Source organism: Nelusetta ayraudi, unplaced genomic scaffold (genome assembly GCF_046127955.1).
Source record: "Nelusetta ayraudi isolate G7.1 ecotype Tasmania unplaced genomic scaffold, CSIRO-AGI_Nayr_v1 ptg000042l, whole genome shotgun sequence".
Classification (NCBI taxonomy): Eukaryota; Metazoa; Chordata; class Actinopteri; order Tetraodontiformes; family Monacanthidae; genus Nelusetta; species Nelusetta ayraudi.
The window spans coordinates 12810193-12828142 of NW_027466092.1; the positions used below are offsets into that span (position 1 = coordinate 12810193).

Genomic DNA, 17950 nt, shown 5'->3' on the forward strand with positions numbered 1-17950 from the left:
CTGTGGTACTTCTTATTCTTTGGCAATGGACACAAAGCAGATGATGTTTGAGGACAATCCGACAGTTTCCAACCACAATCTTGAAGTTTTTATGAAAAGTTCAAACACTGGAGTAGCTGAGCTGGACATACGTAGAACTGCACTTGAGAGATGGGTTACAAAGTCATTTGTAACCAATAACATGAACAGATCATTAAAATGAATTTTGACTATGCTATTTTATCCATGCTAACCCTGGGTATTTATTGAAACCACAATAAGCAATTAGCTGATTTATGCTAAAACAGCACAGTATTAGTGGGAGGAGTTAGTTCTCAGATTAAAACTGCATCTGTTTTAACTAAGGTAGGTCTTTACACAGTGCCTGGGAGAATTTGCTGATGTTAACAGCGATCACTGATAAAAAAAAAAAATAATAATAATAATAATAATAATAATAATAATAATAATAATGTTAAGAGTGAAATGAAAAGTTTTTCTTTTTGCTTTGTAATGCTTTCTTTATAAATTCATTATTTCAAGTTGCCATATATTGAGCACAGTTGGGCACACAGATATTAATATACCTTGAAAATAACATTTAAATCACAACTTAATTTCATACAAAATTGTACAACAAATAAGAAATGTACAGGAAGCATTTTATAAATGCTAAAGAGTATGGATGTTTGTCTCTCTAACTAACTAACTCCAAAAAGAACAAATGCTGTTGTAATCCTCCCACACACAATCACACACTTAAGGCTACTATGCTGTGTGTCTAATTAAATACATGTTTAAAATTATTCATTTTCATCATTGATTTAAATAATAAATTGTATTAATATTTTCTATAACTAAACATTTTGATGAATTGTGTAGTCAGTTTATTTGCATACGCGTGTGCGTGTGTTATGTATCATTAATTTACTTCAGGCACTTTTACACCTTCACGTACGGCTTTGCATTCGAGACAAGTCCGAAGCATGGATATCAACGCCGTGAATGCAACGTCACCTCGTAGTGATGACGTTCAACCAATCACAATCCTTCGCGCGGAATTTCAAATATTTTCAAAGGAGAGTCGCCTAACGGCAATGGGATCACTCCGCCACAAATCGTAAACAAAGTAGTGCGTTTGGTAGAAATTCTTCAGATTAAAAAAAACACTCACACACAATAAATGTGATAGGTAAACTGCATCCCTACGTGAACAATATAAAAACGCCACATCACAAATAAAGACTCAACCAGTAAATGAATTGAAGCCCTATGCGTCGAAGTGCGGAGGGATTCCACCACGCGTGTCCGAGGAGGCAGAGGTAAGAAATGACGGCTTCCTTCACCCAGCAGTTTACGTTAGCCATTTGACTTTGTTCACACGGCTGTCCGCGGCCGCATGTCAGGTAGGATAGTAACAGTAATATAGTCTGATATGATATTGTTTTAGCTTTTCTCATCGCCATATTCCAGTCGACGTGTATGGATTAGCAGAACTTTAGACTCAGCGCGGAATTGCAGGTAAGGGTGCACGGTGTTTAAATTTTCCACAAAGTCGCTTATCCCTGGACTCAGTTGGCGCGGTTTAAATGAGACTTTCGGCTGTAAATTCAATTGTTTCTTCGTGTGATTTCTCGACATCAAACTCCTTTTTGTGCGTTTGGCTAATTTTCCCCTTGCTGATAATGCCGCTGCGATGCCAGAATTTACACGTGTTCTGCCGCAAAAATTCAAATCATCAATGTGACGCCATTATTTTTGTAAACGTAGCGAACGTTAACGGTGCACAGCTTAAACTCCTTCTTTCTGGAGCCTCGAGTGCAACTAAGTTGGAAACTAAAACACGGTTTCACAGCTTGACCACGGAAGTCAATCACATTGATTCACATTAATATTCTGATGTAAGTTTTTCCTTCTTGAGGTCCCGTCCTGCTTTTTAACACTCGGGTTTTTGTCCTCTGTGTTTCCAGGTAATCAGAAATGCCACTGCACGGTAAAATCGTCGTGATTAAGAGGAGTGGAGGCGATGGGACTGAGTTTCCTCTCACTGCAACGTGCTTGTTTGGAAGGTGAGAAGAACAACTCAAATGCATCGAGTGTAGTCTATCGTGCCATTTAAATGGCCGAGTTCCACGCTAGCTTCACCGTTACAGTGCACCTCCATGATTGTAGCATTAAACCAATTCAGTGTACGACGGCAGACGCTCTCAGACATGTTCGTTACCACAGTTCACGGAGCCTCATGTTGAGGTTGACAGCAGTGACCTTCCGGTTTGAAGGCGGGTTGTCTGCTGCTGACGTCACGGTTTATTAAACGTTAAACTGCTACCTTAACGGACTACTTCAGAAACGATAGATGGTTAGACAGATAGATAGATAGATAGATAGATAGATAGATATAGTTAGTTCGATAGATATAGAGATAAATAGGTATATAGAGATAGATAGACATAGATAGATAGATGGGCGCTGATGAGGCAGGAGCACAACACGAAGATGTTGCAGATGCGTTTTAGGTTCGGTCACTCTGACCATATTTGAACGTCGTCCGAGCTGCATGTTGTCTGAATCTGTTGGTGTATGTACATGGTGACATGTCAGAAAATAAATAAGAATGGTCTCATTGACAATTTACAGTTGACTTTATTTAAATGATAGCCATGGCCAGTGCCTGGTGGTATTTTAACACCCTGTGTCGTTTTGTCAGTCTACTGTGAAAATTACCACAAGGAAAACTAATACATTGGTGCTGTATTATGAGTTAATTATGTGTAAAAAAAAAAAAAAAAAAAAAAAATACCCGTAAACATCTTTAATCAACTGTATTTTATTTTTCATACTAGGCTCTTCTTCTACTTTTCTTGTTTTAATGTTTTTTCTTGTCTTGAATGAACAACAGAAGAAAATTGTACCTTCTCTGTATTGCATGTGCAAAGCCATCCAAGTGCCAATCGAACTCAAAAAAGCCACATTGTCCTCTTTCAGAATAGCCACTTTAACATCCTGTTTAATCACTGCCGCTGGTATCACACGAAAATGTGGAGGAACAAAAATAAAGGTGTGACTAGTCTCATGTGCACTATGATAAACATGGCTCTACTCTGGGAGGGTCTGGTGGAATGTCGTTTTCAATTAAATGAAGATCCACCGACATTACACAGCCATGTTGGTAAATTGAGAACACTTTGAAGCGCTTGTGCAGTTGTGTACCTTGCAACGTTTTGCCCGACACTTCCTCCTCTTCTGACATGTCTCGTGTTCTGTGATCTTCACAGGAAGCCTGAATGTGATATTCGTATTCAACTTCCTCAAGTGTCCAAGGAGCATTGCAGGATTGACTTGAATGAAAACAAAGAGGTAACGATAACGATCTTCCATTTGAACAGCTTGTTCATTTTACTGGTTCACTTATAATAAATGTGTAATGTGCGTCCGCAGTCAGTGAAACTGAATGTACTAGCACTTTGTGCTAACACACTGTAAACAATGCATCTGCGAGTTGTACAACTGTGCCATGAGCAATGCATCTGTTATGTCCATATCAAATAAATAAACATACACGATGACCTCTTTGAAGGCCTCTTTTAAGCTGCATTGTGTTGATTCTCCCTTCAGGTCATCTTGACGAACCTGAGCTCAGTTAATCCAACGTCTGTGAATGGAGAGGCGTTGCAACAGTCTGAGCGTCTGAAACATGGAGATGTAATAACCATTATTGACCGTTCTTTCAGGTGAGAGACACTCAGTCACTGCTGCTACCTCTGTCATTAATATTTGCTGCAGCGTAACATGGCATTCAGCCTCTTCATTGTTAGGGTTTTAAGAATAAATGTATTTTTGAATTATCTTACATTGCTTGAAAAAGACAATCAAAAGCCAATAAATTGTCTGTCATTTCAGATTTGAGTACCCTCCGCCACCAACACCAAAGAAGAGGTCTTCAGTGGGAGGCAAAAATGTAACTCAATTATTTACGTATAATTTATTACCAAACCTGAGCGTTCACCACGTTTGGTTTGCTCGAAGCTTTGAGATTACTTTTTCCACACATCACCTCATTTTAATGTTGTACGTCCAGCCTCTTCAAGGTCAGCAAGTGGCAGAAAAAGACATCACTGAAAATGGAGAAAATAGGACATCTGTGGTGTCTGCAGGCAAGTCTGTCCATTAGTTTCATTCTGAGTTACTTTGATTTAAAGATAATTGTTGTTTTTATTCCACATTTGAGTCTCAGTATCCATCCAGAATTGTCACATCCTGTTGCTGTTTTGTTTGCTTCTGTCATCCTATTCTATCTAAAGGTTTGTGTGTTGCCTTTTTCTTTTTTTTTAGATCCTCCCCTCAAAGATGGAACCAACCATGACAACATTCAACGTTCCATGGACAAAACGATGGAGTTGGACTCCAGCGAGGCTCAGTCTCCCTTTGGCGATCTGTATCAAATGATCAAAAAGTCCCTGGATGTTAAAACACCTCGGAAATCTTCCACCAGTCTCCTTCAAACGCCTTCCTCACGGTTTTGCACCCCGAGGCCCGTTTCAGTCAGGAAAACTGGTGGGAACCCCATCACATCCACAGGCAACAACAGCGCTGCCACTGCGAATGAATCCGAAGTGCTGCCCGGAGCTGCTGAAACTAAAATTAGCACAACTCCAAAGTCTCTTAAGAAGCAGAGGGAGTCTGGCCGTGTTTCTTCCAGTGAGATGGAGAAACCCAAAGTCCAGAATATTGTTCAGTCTGAAGCAGCGCCGCCCCAGGTGGTAAATGGTGCAACGCCACAGAAACCTTCTGTGAGTGAGGGTGCTGAGAAAGATGACGCTCCTGTGCAGAAGTCTCCTTCGAGAAGGAGAAGCAAGGAAGCAACGCCAGCCAAGCCTGCAGTGACTTCTCCAGCAACACAGCTGAAGAGGACATCGCCGCGAAACTCTGGGAAAGTCCAAACAGGTGAGTAACAATCTGTCTTACCACTAGTTCTTCATTGGGGACAATTTGTTGTAGTGATCTTGTGTATTGTATGTTTTTTACTTATTGAACGTTTAAGCCCATTAAACTTTTGAAGATGTTTCTAATGTAATTCAATTTTTTTTTTGTTAATTATCCAATGACAGAAACATCAAAAAAGCGCAAGAGTGGTGAGCTGGCAGCAGATTTGCCCCTTCCCAAGACCAAGAAGAAGCGCGTTTCCTTCGGCCTTAACCTGAGCCCTGAGCTGTTTGACAAGCGGCTGCCTCCCGACTCGCCGCTGCGCAGAGGAGCCACACCGAGGAGAAGCCTGTGTCTGGTCAAACGCAAACAGTCCCTCCTCAGACGGGCGTCAGTCATCGGACTGGTCAAGGTAAGACTGGGACATAGGATGGAAGCCTCACTGGACTACAATGGTTGTCGTCTTATGATTGTTTAATTCATTTTGTGTTTGTAGGTGTTTGAAAATGACGGTCAGGACACAACCCCAAATAAATCTAGTGCCAAGAACACCCCACAAAAATCCAGGTCTGCCTCCCCCAAAGCTGCAACTCCAGCCAAGCAGTCCCCCAAATCCAGGTCTGCCTCCCCCAAAGCTGCAACTCCAGCCAAGCAGTCCCCCAAATCCAGGTCTGCCTCCCCCAAAGCTGCAACTCCAGCCAAGCAGTCCCCCAAATCCAGGTCTGCCTCCCCCAAAGCTGCAACTCCAGCCAAGCAGTCCCCCAAATCCAGGTCTGCCTCCCCCAAAGCTGCAACTCCAGCCAAGCAGTCCCCCAAATCCAGGTCTGCCTCCCCCAAAGCTGCAACTCCAGCCAAGCAGTCCCCCAAATCCAGGTCTGCCTCCCCCAAAGCTGCAACTCCAGCAAAGCAGTCCCCCAAAACCAGGTCTGCCTCCCCCAAAGAATCTCCATCTAGAAACAAAGTTGGAACTCCGGCCTGCCAGACCCCAACAGTGCAGGGGCGTTTCTCTGTGTCACGCATCAGCACACCCTCACCACACGAAGAAACTGCTCCCACTGATGAAGTGCCGTCTGAGACCGGAACGCCTAAATTGGCTCCAAGGAGGAAGAGCCAGAGTGTGAGGAAGAGTGCCCTCAAAGCCAAGTGCAGGAGAAGCAGCATTTCACGGGCATCTATGAAAGGTACATTCATCCCTGAAGTTTATAAATCATTCATCATTTTCACTCTACAGTTTGTCCTTCACTTTTAGATTCCGAGTGGTATAATAGACCTGTTGTCTGCTTTGCTTTCAGCTCTGGTTTCCTGGGCAGACATAGTGAAATTTGGGAAAACCAAATCCCAGATGTCTGTTCCAGCAAAGACAAGAGTCATCAAAGGAAGAGTAAAGAAGTCAGCTCCTAAGCCCAAGGTAAACAATCACTGTTTTGATTTTATATGGAACACAGTCATATAAGGACACTTCATCACTGTGTTTCTATTAATTAACCAGTTTTTACATGGATTGTTGTTTAAAATTATATATCAAAAACATTTATTTTTTTTTAATTATTTAAGTCTGAAAGGTATATTTCACTCATTTTCTACTTTCTGCTAATATCAAACAGGCTTCTGGTTCTAGAGTTGCACAGCATTTCCTTTCTGAAATTGCAATGGGAACATGTGGTTGTCAAGTTTTGAAACGCTTGAGACTAAACAGAACACAATTCCATTAAATTTCCCAACTGTCACACAAGTGTCGATAAGAGACGCCAGTCCCATTTGTATGGGAGCAGTTATTCTAAACACCCTTGTTGCTCTTTGGTGTCTACGGAGGAGCTTTTGCATTGTGTGTGCAGTAAAGTAAATGCATATTGTGGTTGTGCTAGACTACTGCTTCATCTGAGACCTTGCAGGAGGACATGGACACCCTGTGCTGTTATTGTGTTGGCATTGGGTTGATTTTATTTTTCCTCTATGAAACTCTTGAAGACTTGCGTGGTTGAGACGTCGCCTACACCTGTGTAGGTGTGAGTCGATAATGTGGGGGGGGTTTCGTTTTTTTTTTACCTTGTTTGCAACAGGTTCGTAGCGTTCACCTGAAAATGTCTCTTTTTTGTTCTTCCCTTTTTCTCTCTCAGACACCAGCAAGAAAACTTGAAAACTATGCCAGCACCGGACATGCAAATTCCCCAGCTGCCATTCTTCTGGGCAGAGCTCACAGTAAAAAGATTGTCCAGCCAACTGGCGCTGCACCACGATTGATCACCAATACCGCCGTTCTCAAAAAGGACATGAAAATGGATGAGGACCTGACTGGTAAATGGCCGTTTATCAGTCTGTGTACAAAAACAAATGACAACAGGTGTTCTGGCATTTTGCATTGAACCTGCTTGCATTGCATATTGTTTTTTTGTTTTTTTTTTCAGGAATATCTGAAATGTATAAAACCCCTGCAGCGAAGAAGAGGAAATCTGTCATCACCGAGAGCAACACCAGAAAAACCCCCGTGGATCTCCAAAGTAGTTCAGTGGTAGAGCCATCAGTCCTGAACACACCCGAGGAGACAGGTACTGTGAGAGTTAGGAACTTTACTTTAATTAAAGTCTAAAATACTTCTGGGAAGTGGTCTACTAGTTCAGCCTCTCCCGGACAGGAGATCACTGTCGCCCACTTTAACATCAGAAAATATGAACTGATCTATACCTCTAGTCGTTGAATATCCCTCCAAAAAACTAAGATGAAACGGCGCAATTCACCATGACTTGGATTGATGCATATTTTATCGCAATTCATGATCTTGCTATTAAGTTTCATCATAAATTATTTCTACACTTTGAACTAATTTGTGTCATTCATGACACGGAACAGTCCCTTCAGTCATACGTCTTCTATCTGCCTTGAAAAAAGAACATGGCCGAAACATGTTGGCATTTTTCAACTATAAAGCCATGATCTAATAAAGGCTTTTTATATAATTTTGAATCTCCTCAAGTTTTTTTTTTTTTATGTTTTTCATACATCCATAAATGTAGGTGTACATCACAAACCATTCACATCATATCTATCATTCTGAAACCTGCACACACGACATTTAGCCAATTGTTGAAGGCCTCTCATCGGCTATCACTGTCTTTGGCTTTTGATTTGTTTTATCTAATGCGTTTCAATCTCCACAGATGAAATGATGGTGTCGCCACTGAGCGTTTCGTCTACAGTCAAGGAGGACCGATACAACAGCGAGGCCGTGCAGCGCCTCTTCGACGGAGATCATGAGTCGAGCTTCGCGGCCCAAGGCTCTGCTGTGCCGCCTGGCGATGAGGACCAAGCGCTCCCTGATCCAAAGACCCCCGCAGCGACTCCCAAACAGAAGCCCCGGTCCCTGGACTGCCTCCCCGGAGTCAAGAGGATCATGAAGACCCCGAAGCAGAAAGTGGAACCAGTGGAGGACCTGAGGGGCAAGATTTTGAAGACGCCCAAGCAAAAGCCTGTCCAGCAGCAGCAGGAGTGTCTCACCGGAGTCAAGAGGATCATGAAGACCCCCAAACAGAAAGCCGAGCCTGTGGAGGACCTGAGGGGGAAGATTTTGAAGACGCCCAAGCAAAAGCGCAAACCACAAGAGTGCCTCACGGGAGTGAAGAGAATTTTCGACACCCCTCAAGCAGAAGGTCAACCCATTGGAGAAGCTCGAGATGAGCTTGAAGTTTGCAATACCGTGGATGTGGAAGACCAAACCATGATGACCCATGTGCAAACGCCAAGCGTGAAGAGCTCCCCGCCAGAATGTCTGACGGGTGTCAAGAGGATGATGACACCCAGGGAGAAGAGTGCACCGGTGGAAGATTTGGTTGGCGTGAGGCGACTCAGGAAGACGCCCAAAGAAAAGTACGAATGCGTTGAGGAGCACTTTGGCATCAAGAGGCTGGTGAAAACCCCGAGGCAGAAGGCCTGTGCTCCAGTGGAAGACTTTGAAGGACTCAAAGAACTCATGGAGGAGCCGCAGCCTGAACACTCGGGACAACTGGAGACCAATGAGGTGACGACTCGTACTTTTCTTTTACCATTCATGAAAAATTTACCTCTCTCAATTCTGAGAGAGGGGGGGGTGGGGGTATCACTGATGGCATGAGTTCTGTATGTTGTGAACCTTTAAATTGTTGTGAATGCCTGTTGAATTATTTTTCCTTTTTTTCTTGAAAAGGTCGAGGATCAAACATCAGATTGTCGCGAGGACACTGCACAAGGTTGGTTGGTTCTTCAAAGCATGTTTCACACTTTATGAAAGCTAAATTGTAATAGTACTTTTTTTTCCCCCTTTCCCTCTAACAGAACTTAATTTTGCCCATGAAGAGCAACAAAATGAGGCCACCGATATTCCCCATGCAGGTATGTTTACTTGCTGTATATGTTATATATAGAATTAAAGAAGCATTTTAAGTTTGGAGAGGTTTTTTGTGATGTTTCTCGTTCTGCTCAGAGGAAAGAAATGTCTGAACAGTGCACTTAACCTTTTCAACCCTTTTTTGTCAAAGGTGCTGATCAAAAGGCTGCTGCTGCTGCTGAAGAGCAGCTCCCACATGAGGCTGTTGATGAGAGTCTGCCGGAGTCTAAAGTGAATGGAATGAATGATAACGTATCTGAAGAAACCCCTGAAATGGAGACAGCCTCTGATCAAAGTGCTGCAGATCCCGCACCCAAGAGGAAGGCTGTTCGTGGCAGGCAGGCAAAGAACATGGATGCTAAGTCAACTGAGGAAAAACACAAGGAAGGAAAGATGTCTGAAGATCCCGTGGTCCCTGCCTCAGTCAGAGGAAGACGAGGCAAGCAAGCAGAAGCTACAGCGCCTCCTGCTGTCAGACAGACCACAAGAGGCAGAAATGCAAAGGCCGCCGAGAGCGCAAATGTTGACATGGAAACCGAGAAAGTTGAACCTCAGCCTGCCAAAGTTGCCCTCAAGCCTAAAAGAGGAAGAGGAGCCAAAGCAGCTGCTAGTGATCAAACTGAAGTTGCACAAGACATTGAAGCAGCAACGGTGATCGAACCAGTGGCTGAAACATCCGTCAGCCAAGAAACAAATGATGAGGCGGCCCCGCAAGAGAAGGTGGTGGTGAAGCCCAGGAGAGGCAGAAGACCTGCACAGTCTGTGCAGAAAAAGCAGGAAGAAGTGCAACCCGCTCCTGCTGAGGACCTGCCACGAACTGAGCAGACAAAAGGTGCGACTTTCTTCTTCTTTTCACACATGGGCTGAATTCTGTTAATAGTTCAGTGTTATAATTACAATGTATCCACATTATTCCATACTGCACATTTTTATAATCATTGTAAACCTTTTTGTTTTTTTCCTTTTTTCCTGTAGAAACAGACTCTGAGGTCACCACTGAGTGTCTGGATGTGTCACCTCCTCAAACGGATGAAAATAAACCCTCGGCCGCCACCGATGACAGTCCTCAGGTAGCAGAAGAGGAGGCAGCGCCTCACAAAGAGCCAGAGATCAACGCGGCCGTTGTTGAGAAAAAACCTGTTCGAGGCAGGAGGGCAAAAGTGGTGGAGTCTAAATCGCCTGAAGACAAAGTAACAGAGACCTCCAAGAACCCCGTCCTCCCTCCTGCAGTTAGAGGCAGGAGAGGCAAGACGGCTGAGGCTGCAGCACCACCTGCTGTCAGACAAACCAAGAGAAGCAGAAATGCAAAGTCTGAGGATCAGCCCGAGATCACAGCTGAAGCAGTGACTAGTGACCAGAAGCCTGTGCTGGAGGCTGTTCAGGAGGAAGAGGAGCCTGTGCCTCCGCCAAAGGAAGCTGCCACAAGACCCACTAGGGGGAGGAAAATTAAAACGCCCACTGAACCTCCCCAACCAGAGGAGGAGAAAACTTCAGAAGTTATGGAAGAACTTCCAAAGGAAGATGCTCAACCACAGCAGTCCATTCCTGCTCCTGGAAGATCCAGAAGAGGGAGACAGACCACCGCAGAAGTAGAACAGACAGAGGCAGCAGAGGAAACGGCTGCCACAGTGAAGTCAGAGCAGCGGTCTGAGCCACCAGTCAGGGCAAAGCGGGGCAGGAATGCCAGGCAGGTAGAAGAGAAGCCAGAAGACAAGGCTGCCGAAATTGAGGAGCCAGTTAAAAAATCAAGACGAACCAGGAAGGCAGAAGAAGATCAGGTTGAACAAAGAGAAGAGGAAACGGTTGAAACAGCAGTCCCGGACCAGACTGAAGCTCCAGAGACTGTGATGGCGACCGAGCAGGTGAACGCTTCTACAAAACCGAGAAGAGGAGGCCGCAAAGCTAAACCAACTCCAGAGAGTGAAACTCCCGTTGAAGCCACCGATGTAGAAGAGACCCCTGCTGTCGCCGAAAAACCCAGACGTGGGAGGAGAGCAAAGACGGTGACTGAGGAAGCTGAAGTTACTGCTGTGGTCCCTGAAAAAGCTGACTCTGAGCCAGAGGCTGTGGAGGTGACCATGGAGCCTGAAGCTCCAGCGAGTAAGCCAAGCCGAGGACGGCAAGCGAAGAAGGCCGTTGCACAAGTTCCAGCCAAGAGAGCCCGTCGTGGCGCGGCTCCTCCCGAGTCGGAGGCCGATGAAGAATCAACTGATCAGGTTTCAGAGATGCCAGTGACCTCAGCGGAGCCTCCAAAAAGGGGGAGACGGGCGGCAGCAAAGCCCAGCGCAGACGACACCGTGGCTGTCAGTGATCAGGCGAATCCCAGTGAAGATTCCAAAGTCTCAGCTGTGGAAGACAAAAAGACCAAGAAAGGTATCCAGTGGAAAACTGAGGTGGAAGTCTTTGAGATCCCCACCGTGACGCCTGTGAAGGCGGTTCGAGGTAGGAGGCCAAAAGCCGGAAGCCGAGTTGTCGCTGAGAGTCAAGATGTGCCGGAGAAGGTTTGCGTAACTGAAGAGAAGGATCTATCAGATGATGCTCAAGCTCAGCCGGCAAAGAGGTCCAGGCGAGGTTTAAAGATTAGCGACGTTCCCGCCGACGCCGATCAGTCCACAAGCAAGATGGACGTGGAGCCTGAGGCACAGCCGAAAACTCGGAGAGGGAGATCAGCAAGGAAATGATAACCTTTATTTGTATATGTTCTTAATTCAAAGCAACTTTAATCATTTTGTATTCTATCTTTTAAATTTTTCAATGTTTTAGAAATTAGTTTTATAGACTGAAAATTATGCACTGCTTTTTATTTCCTTTTTTAAAATGGCAGCAGGCAGTCTTAAAATGGGTTCAATGTGTTGTGATTTTTAAGAATTTACAGTGAAAAAGTGGTGATTAAATGTTTTTGTTACAAAGAACTTGTGTTGTGTCTGTTTGTTTTTCATTTCCAAGATACATTTACAGACATTTGTCAAGTGTAGGTTGGGAAGTATGTATGTAGGTAGTATGTAGGTTTGGGAAATTGTTCTTTTAATTCTCCCCCCCCCCCAAAAAAAAAAAAAATTACATATAAAGCCTTATTGTGAGAATTTATTTATTTTTATTATGTCAGGCTCCTGGGCCTCTATTGGTATCTGGTGGTGCACTATGGCCCCTTCCTTACAAGTGGACCTACTCAAACTAACTACAAATATTTGTGACTGCAAACCACACCTGTTCAATAGCCTATTAAGATAACAATTAACATTTTGGAATGCACAATGTATCATTTAGAATGTAAATCCATTTTTTTAATTATCTTGGGTTGCTAGAAGAAAAAATAAAAAACAATATTATGTTATGTAGTTATAGGAAGTTAAAATGTAAGAGCAATAGCATATGGACTCGGATGGTGGTGGGGTTATCCAGGTAGTTTTCATCAGGTTTTCATAATACAACCTCGACGCGCCATCCTGGAGCGGAAATGTTGTTTGAAATAATACGGAACTGCACTTTTAACGGAAGAAGCGCCCGGACCGATTTGTGGGACGGACCCTAAGCAAACGCAGATGCAACGCTGGAGGGAGATTTGACGGCTGCATGGCCACGGTCTGGCCGCGAACTGGCATCTGCTGACGATCTTTCAACTCGAAGCATTCTTTGATTGTTCGCGACATTTTTTTTTAATCTTTTATCATCATGGAAGCGGACGGTGACGTTAAAACCACGGCGACTGGTTTCCATTGTACTCTGTGCAACGTCAACATACCAAACAGTAAGCTAACTTTGACAAACTAACTTTAGACTCAATGCCCCAATGGCGGCCATTGATGCATTTCTAGTTGTGGCGTACAAACGAACCTATCCTGAAAGAATGCTGACAATACGGCACTATATTTTGTTTTAACTTTTTTATTTCTATGAACAATAAATCTCTGCAGTGTCGAGCTTAGAGCAGCATATCCAGGGGCGCAAACACAAGACGCTGAGTACCGTCCGGGCCACCAGGAAAAGCCAGGAGGAGCACAGCGTGTTTGTCGCAGGAATCAAGCCTCACATCTCTCAGACCGACATAGCTGAATACTTTGAACAGTTTGGACCAGTGACAGAAGTCATCATGGACAAAGAAAACGTCAGTGCTCAACATTGCTCGTTGTAATTTAGTCTTGAGGAAAATTTTTCTGCACATGGAATGTGACTCTAGCTTTGTGCAGTGATAAACGACCCCCTTTCTGTCTTTTGGTTTGCTGATGTATGCTAAAACATAATGTTCTGGAAATGAACGCTCCAAAAGTGGAAGGTCCAACAAACACTACACTACAATATTACAACTTGGCTGTTTTAATTCTTGGTAGGGTTAAACTTGCTGTTTTTAGAGATCTTTTGGGGGATAATTTGTGTGAAGCAGTGCAGCTGAACTCGCACTGCTTCATGCGTCTCATGCTCCTGTAAATGTTACGGTGGCTGTGCGTTCCCAGGGCGTCTTTGCCATTGTGCACTTCACTGGGACGGAGAGCATCCAGGAGGCCCTGTCCTGCGTCGAGCATCGCCTCAGAGACCTGAAGCTGCGTGTCAAGCCCCGAGAAAAGAAGGGGTTCAAGTTGATTCCAAAGAAGAAGAATGACCCCCAGAACCTCCAGCAGTTTCTTGACCGCTTCAAGCCTCAGCTGTGCCAACTGATGTCTGTAAGTAACTTGTGGTCAAGTGGTCTCAGAAGATGTAATGTGCATTTGGAGCTTGTGTGGAGCTTCACACCTGTAGCCTAACCTTCCAGAGGTGTCATTTCACAGGTGAAATTTGACGGTTTTGCAGAATAACATAACATTAGCAAAATGTTTTGTTCTGTCACCTTCCTTTTCCAGGTAGATGCACAGATGCAGTACATTGTAGAGCGCTGCCAGCTGGGAGAAAATGAGAAGAAGGCTCGCGAACTGCTGGTCCAGCTCCTGCAAGAGGTCTTTGTGGAGTTTTTCCCAGGTGACTATTTTATATTACACTCACAGGGCCTGTTTCAGAAACCCCGTCTTCCACTGAGTTACATATTGTCATTCATCATTTAATGTTTTTTCCATGTTTTGTTGGTCTGTAGACAGCCAGATTCTGCCGTTTGGCTCCTCTGTCAACACGTTTGGCATCCAGTCCTGTGACCTGGACCTCTTCCTGGACCTGGACAACACCAAGAAGTTCCAGGCTCATGCCAAGTCCACCACAGAACAGGTCTGGCATGTACTCTCGTGCACAACTTGGTGCCTGTTGAGTGTTTTTCATCAACAGAATAAGTAAGGACTTTGCCCTATGTACAACAAAATACCCATCTGTTATTTTTACTCTGCTGCCCTCTCCAGGCGGGACAGGGCACGTCGGACGACAGCCACTCCGAGGACTCCATCCTGTCCGACATCGACCTGTCTGCTGCCTCTCCGGCCGATGTCCTGGAGCTGGTGGCAACAATCCTGAGACGCTGCGTGCCCAGCGTGCACAACGTCCAGGTGGTCAGCAGCGCCCGTCTCCCCGTCGCCAAGTTCCACTATCGCAAGCTCAACCTGCAGGGCGACATCACCATCAACAACAGGTCAGCGGAAGCCCTCGTAAGATTTTCCGCGGCAGGAGCATCGGCGTCATGGCGAGACGTTGTTTTCAATCCCGCCTTTGACTGTCACCAGGCTAGCGGTCAGGAACACCCGCTTCCTGCAGCTGTGCTCCGGGCTGGACGACAGGCTCAGGCCTCTGGTTTACACCATCCGCTACTGGGCCAAGCAGAAGCAGCTTGCAGGTAAAATGGACAGAAATTACTAATTGTGTTTGATACAGGACTAGTGTGTTCTGTAGGTTATAGTTTTATACAGTACTTTGGTCAGTAGATGTCACTAAATGTTCATCGTGTTTAGATTTGTCTGCAGTAACTGCAAAGAATGGTGTTGATGGTTGCTTTTGAAATGATTGGGGTTTTTTGCATCATATGACTCAGTCCACTTATTAATGTATAGAATAACTAAGTGAGTGTATTTACATTTATCTGTTTAGTCAAAGAGTAATTTTCTTTTTCAGACTTTTTGTATGATGTGTAAATTCCACCGTGTCGACAGCGTGAGACAAATCTTATTCAGTCAAGTGATCACTACACTGTTTGGCATTTTCCTCATTTCCAGGGAACTCCAGTGGAGCCGGTCCCCTCTTAAACAACTATGCTTTGACTCTTCTCATCATCTTCTTCCTGCAAAACTGTGACCCTCCAGTTCTGCCCACAGTGGACCAACTCAAAGACATGGCCTGTTAGTTCCGTTACTTCTAATGCTGCTCATTATTGAACAGAATGTCCCAACTGTAAAAATGTGTGAGAGAAAATCTTTCATTTTAGGCTTATTAGTTTTGCACTAATAAGTTTTACATTTTGATGCCTGCTGTATTTGGTTTTGTTAATAGTGCTGAGTGTAATTACATTTTCGACCTCTTCGTTACTGCTGACTCTAATGAATGCAGAAAGAATTCCAATATACAAATGGTAGCAAACTCTATTCTATTCTAAAATAATCAATACAATCTGTACAAGAACGATAGATAATGCCAAAAGCAGTTCTTCTGAATTTTAGAGATCTGTGCAAACTAACACAAGGTAATCTACAGTGTGCACAGTGACTTATTTGTACAATTAGTGAAAAGTCGTCAGGATGGTCTGAGCTCTTTCAGTCATCTAAACACCAGCGATTGTTCTTTTACGTGATTGCGTTGCTAATATTTTCAGATGTTTGGCTCACATCTTTGCAGGTGAAGAGGAAGAGTGTGTCATTGAGGGCTGGGACTGCACCTTCCCCAGTCAGCCCATCGCTGTGCCACCAAGCAAGAATAAACAAGGCCTCTGTGAGTATCAATAGTTGGAAACAACATGTGGCTTTAACCAGCATCTTGATGTTCTTTGAGTGAACCTTTCGGTGTTTTGTGTTTTTGGTTGTGTTGTGTGGGTGTCTATCCAGGCACTCTGCTCGCCAGCTTCTTCTCCTTCTATGCCGTGTTCGACTTCGCCGGTAGCGTCATATCGGTGAGGGAGGGCCGAGCGCTGCCCGTCACCGACTTTCTGGGCCACGGCGACGGTGACGCGGAGGACGCCATGGAAGAGCAGCAGCCCGCCAAGACCCATCACAAGGGCCCCAAACTGGGGCCCCTCAATCTCTTGGACCCCTTCGAGCTCACGCACAATGTCGCCGGGAACCTGAACGAGCGCTCGGGCCGCAGCTTCCAGCGGGAGTGCCAGGAGGCGGAGAAATACTGCCGCAGCATGCAGTACCAGCGCAAATCCACCAAGGGCAAGTCCTGGGGCCTGGTCCGCCTGTTCACCCCCGACGGCGACGCCTCGCACGCCAAGCCGGAGCAGCTGGCCATCAGCGTCCCCTTCAAGTTGGCCTCGCTGCCCAGAGCGCTGCGGGACCAGCTGCAGGCGGCTGGCGACGCCTTCCGGCCGCTGTGGTTCCAGAAGGTCTGCGCCGCCTCGCTGGCCGTCTTCCAAGACGTCCTCGGCTGCCACCTCGTCGCCTGCACGGACGCCGTCTTTGGAGAGGAGCCAGCAGGGGGCGACGCGGACACCTCGGCGGCATCGCTCAACACATCGGCGAGCGAAAACGGCGACGGGCTCCAGAACGACTCCGGAGAGGCTGTGGTCGGCACCAAGAGGTCGCTGTCTTCTGGCAGCGACGCCTCGTCGTCCCCGCAGGGCAAAAGGCCCAGACTGGCCAAGAAGAGCAGGGCGGATCTCCCCACCTGGAGCTTCGTGCAGAGGCACGCGGTGTGGGCCGGTAGGAGGAAGGTGAGGCGCGAGCTGGTGAAAGACTCGGACTTGAGGCAGGAGGGCAGCTGCACCGAGCTGGAGGCGCAGGTCACGGCGCGCATTGCCGAGAAGGAGGCGGAGCTTAAAGAGCCCCTGGAGTTCCAGGTCCACGGCCAGATGCTGGGCGGCACCGAGACCACGCGGGCCGTGCTCCGGTTTGAGGAGGCCAGTGACAAGAAAGGAGTTTTCCAGGACTTCTTTCATTTCCTGGAAGTCTTCCTGCCCAGGATGGTGGAGACGCTGCTCCAGAAGCAAGAGGCCACCGCCTGAAAGTGAAGCCATGGCAGATGTTTCTCTGTTGCATCTGACGAGTTTTGTGTTTCGTTGCTGAGACTTTTGTTTTTCTCCCGTCCTCTCATTAAATCTTTGGCTATGTCAGAGTGTGATTATAGTTTCAGAAGCTGTATTGTGTGTATATAGAGAGATGTCTCATTCAGTCTACTTATCTATGTTGCAGTTGTGTCTTTGTGTTTTAAGTGACTTTCTGTTTCGAGTCATGTCGCCCTAGAGGGAAAATTCAGGGGCAGACATCTGATGTATGGTAGTTGATGCCATCTTCAAACAAATAAACAAAGAAAAAAAGAAAAGTCTTTATAAAGCCTTGTCTTGGTCCTGTTTCACTGCAGTGATGATACAGATACAGTATCCATGCATTTCACCTGAACCAGAGTCTTTAAAGGAGCTATCGGCAATGTTTACTGATATTCTGGCTTCACATTTAGACATTTTGTAGCATCATGGCCCCTGCAGTACACAGTGACGTCACAGCGCCCTCTACATGTGTTGCTCTCCTGCTTCACTGGCTTGTCCATGCAGTCCCGTTTGTTTGTTTATTTGTCAGGAGCCCCATCACCTGCAGCAGAGGTGCATCTACTCTACCAATAATTTTACATACACAA

General features: G+C 45.5%; 2 protein-coding genes across 4 annotated transcripts; both read left to right on the forward strand.

Moving 5' to 3' along the window:
* Positions 1 to 1313: 1313 nt before the first annotated feature.
* Positions 1314 to 12171, forward strand: mki67 (marker of proliferation Ki-67). 2 transcript variants are annotated; one of them, XM_076034557.1, is made up of 17 exons: positions 1314 to 1500; positions 1950 to 2048; positions 3255 to 3336; positions 3595 to 3710; positions 3880 to 3937; positions 4058 to 4133; positions 4312 to 4923; positions 5082 to 5314; positions 5399 to 6083; positions 6195 to 6310; positions 7020 to 7197; positions 7308 to 7448; positions 8058 to 8914; positions 9080 to 9122; positions 9208 to 9264; positions 9411 to 10091; positions 10235 to 12171. In XM_076034557.1, the coding sequence occupies exons 2-17, from the start codon at positions 1960 to 1962 to the stop codon at positions 11938 to 11940; spliced, it is 5730 nt and encodes a 1909-aa protein (XP_075890672.1). In that variant the 5' UTR covers positions 1314 to 1500; positions 1950 to 1959; the 3' UTR covers positions 11941 to 12171. The 2 variants fall into 2 exon arrangements, with proteins under 2 accessions (XP_075890672.1, XP_075890673.1); XM_076034558.1 differs by lacking the exons at positions 1950 to 2048; positions 3255 to 3336; positions 3595 to 3710.
* A 607-nt stretch (positions 12172 to 12778) lies between these two features.
* Positions 12779 to 17641, forward strand: tut1 (terminal uridylyl transferase 1, U6 snRNA-specific). 2 transcript variants are annotated; one of them, XM_076034559.1, is made up of 10 exons: positions 12779 to 13007; positions 13174 to 13364; positions 13711 to 13917; positions 14095 to 14209; positions 14322 to 14449; positions 14578 to 14804; positions 14896 to 15005; positions 15382 to 15504; positions 15998 to 16090; positions 16204 to 17641. In XM_076034559.1, the coding sequence occupies exons 1-10, from the start codon at positions 12932 to 12934 to the stop codon at positions 17319 to 17321; spliced, it is 2388 nt and encodes a 795-aa protein (XP_075890674.1). In that variant the 5' UTR covers positions 12779 to 12931; the 3' UTR covers positions 17322 to 17641. The 2 variants fall into 2 exon arrangements, with proteins under 2 accessions (XP_075890674.1, XP_075890675.1); XM_076034560.1 differs by lacking the exon at positions 13174 to 13364 and having other exon boundaries at positions 12789 to 13007.
* Positions 17642 to 17950: the final 309 nt, after the last annotated feature.

What these genes read in the sequence shown, in the direction of transcription:
- mki67 (XM_076034557.1), top strand. Translation starts at nt 1,960, where the DNA reads ATGCCACTGCACGGTAAAATCGTCGTGATTAAGAGGAGTGGAGGCGAT. An exon ending in CTTCAGTGGGAGGCAAAAAT is followed by an intron (nt 3,938 to 4,057) that starts GTAACTCAATTA and finishes TTGTACGTCCAG; the next exon opens with CCTCTTCAAGGTCAGCAAGT. An exon ending in AGTCAGCTCCTAAGCCCAAG is followed by an intron (nt 6,311 to 7,019) that starts GTAAACAATCAC and finishes TTTCTCTCTCAG; the next exon opens with ACACCAGCAAGAAAACTTGA.
- tut1 (XM_076034559.1), top strand. Translation starts at nt 12,932, where the DNA reads ATGGAAGCGGACGGTGACGTTAAAACCACGGCGACTGGTTTCCATTGT. An exon ending in CCAAGTCCACCACAGAACAG is followed by an intron (nt 14,450 to 14,577) that starts GTCTGGCATGTA and finishes TGCCCTCTCCAG; the next exon opens with GCGGGACAGGGCACGTCGGA. An exon ending in CAAGAATAAACAAGGCCTCT is followed by an intron (nt 16,091 to 16,203) that starts GTGAGTATCAAT and finishes GTGTCTATCCAG; the next exon opens with GCACTCTGCTCGCCAGCTTC.